Source organism: Cebus imitator, unplaced genomic scaffold, assembly GCF_001604975.1.
Source record: "Cebus imitator isolate Cc_AM_T3 unplaced genomic scaffold, Cebus_imitator-1.0 Scaffold8, whole genome shotgun sequence".
Lineage (NCBI taxonomy): Eukaryota > Metazoa > Chordata > Mammalia > Primates > Cebidae > Cebus > Cebus imitator.
Genome location: NW_016107323.1, coordinates 6,853,161 through 6,854,857, shown reverse-complemented (window position 1 = coordinate 6,854,857; position 1,697 = coordinate 6,853,161). Strand labels below are relative to the sequence as shown.

Below are 1,697 nucleotides of genomic sequence, written 5' to 3'. Positions count from 1 at the left end.
AAATTCTGTGAATTTCTAACTCTCTGCACTTTTCAAGTATCAGAGCAACCGTGAAATTTAGAGAAGTATCGCCCCCCAAAGGACAAAAAAGAGACCATAGCACAGATTAGCAGTCTTCTCCCCAGCTCAGAGAGTGGGTTTTTCTGAATGTGTTTTGCATATGAAAAGGACATTACAAAAGAAAGAAAAGAAAGGGTTTTCCCAAGGAGTAGTTCACCTTTTGCAGAGCAGGGAACCCAGAGGGAAAAGACCCAACCATGTTGAACGCCTACTGTGTGCCTGGTGTTGTGCTGAGCACCTACCGGATGCCTGGTGCTATGCGGAGCACTTTGTACAACCCCCTTAATCCTTATAAAAGCAACCCGAATGACCCGGCGCAGTGGCTCACGCCTGTAATCCCAGCACTTTGGGAGGCTGAGGTGGGCGGATCGCCTGAGGTTGGGAGTTTGAGACCAGCCTGACCAACATCGAGAAATCCCACCTCAACTAATAAAAATACAAAAAATTAGCTGGGTGTGGTGGTACCTGTAATCCCGGCTACTCGGGAGGCTGAGGCAGAATTGCTTGAGCCCGGGAGGCTGAGATCGCGCCATTGCACTCCAGCCTGGGCAACAAAAGTGAAACTCCATTTCAGAAAACAAAACAAAACAAAAAAACCCCCGATTAGGTGGGAGCCATTATCCCCATTTTGCAGATGAGGAAACTGAAGCTCAGAGAGGCTAAGTGACTTGCTCAAGGCTCACAGCTCGTTGGTGGCCCAAACTGGCATTTGCACCCAGGTCTGTCTGTCCCCAAAGCTGATGTCCTTCCTGCTGTCTCTCAAAATATACCTCCCTTTTCCTTTCCATTCCAACACCTCAAATAGCACAGCCCCCTGTCCAGCACGGACCCAGGGGAGACCCTCCTGGAACCCTGTCTGCTGGCCTGGCTTCTCCGTCCCTGCTAACGCTGTGCCTACCTCCCTTCTTGCCCGTCTCAAGGCAGCTCTGTATGCAGCCCCCTATAAGTCCGACTTCCTGAAAGCACTCTCCAAGGGGCAGAATGTGACAGAGGAGGAGTGCCTGGAGAAGATCCGTCTCTTCCTAGTCAACTACACGGCCACCATCGATGTCATCTATGAGATGTACACCCAGATGAACGCGGAGCTGAACTACAAGGTGTAGTCATGCCCACTGCTGGGCATGCCCCCGCCTTGAGGCCACGCAGAGAAACAGGCAAACCAGAATCACTGTGAATCAAGTCGGCGGCTGCCCCTGGCGTGCGTCCCCCAGAGCAGCCCAGGGTCCTGCCAGAGTCTGCAGGCGCAGCCCTCATTTTTTAAAAGTCTTTTTTTGTTTTGGTCTATTCTAAAAGACCAGTAAATAATGATCTTACTTCCAAATCTCCTTGGAATTTCACGACAGCGCAGACTGACTTATGCCTTCATTTTAGTGTGGTGAAAATCGATTAACGCTTCTAATGAATCAAGTCCTAGGGTTTTTTGGTTTTGTTTTGTTGCCAATGAGGAACACAACTCTGGGAGAATGATGTCATCCACCTGACTTTAAAAATAAGCACATGATGGCTGGGCGCGGTGGCTCGTGCCTGTAATCCCAGCATTTTGGGAGGCAGAGGCGGGCGGATCACCTGAGGTCTGGAGTCCGAGACCAGCCTGACCAACATGGTAAAACCCTGTCTCTACTAAAAATACAAAAAAT

The 1,697-nt window shown here is 50.0% G+C and overlaps 1 protein-coding gene across 2 annotated transcripts in view; it reads left to right on the top strand.

Annotated features, from left to right (window-relative positions):
• The window catches only part of LOC108313357 (glycolipid transfer protein), a 31,508-nt gene that overhangs the window by 28,796 nt on the left and 1,015 nt on the right, over positions 1-1,697 (top strand). The window contains exon 5 of one of the 2 annotated variants that reach the window (XM_017541738.2): positions 981-1,467. The exons of the other annotated variant lie outside the window; for it this stretch is intronic. Within the exon in view, the coding sequence (XP_017397227.1) occupies positions 981-1,163 (183 nt within the window). The 3' untranslated portion in view covers positions 1,164-1,467. Of the gene's footprint in view, positions 1-980; positions 1,468-1,697 lie in introns of those variants that run through there. 2 annotated transcript variants of the gene reach the window in all.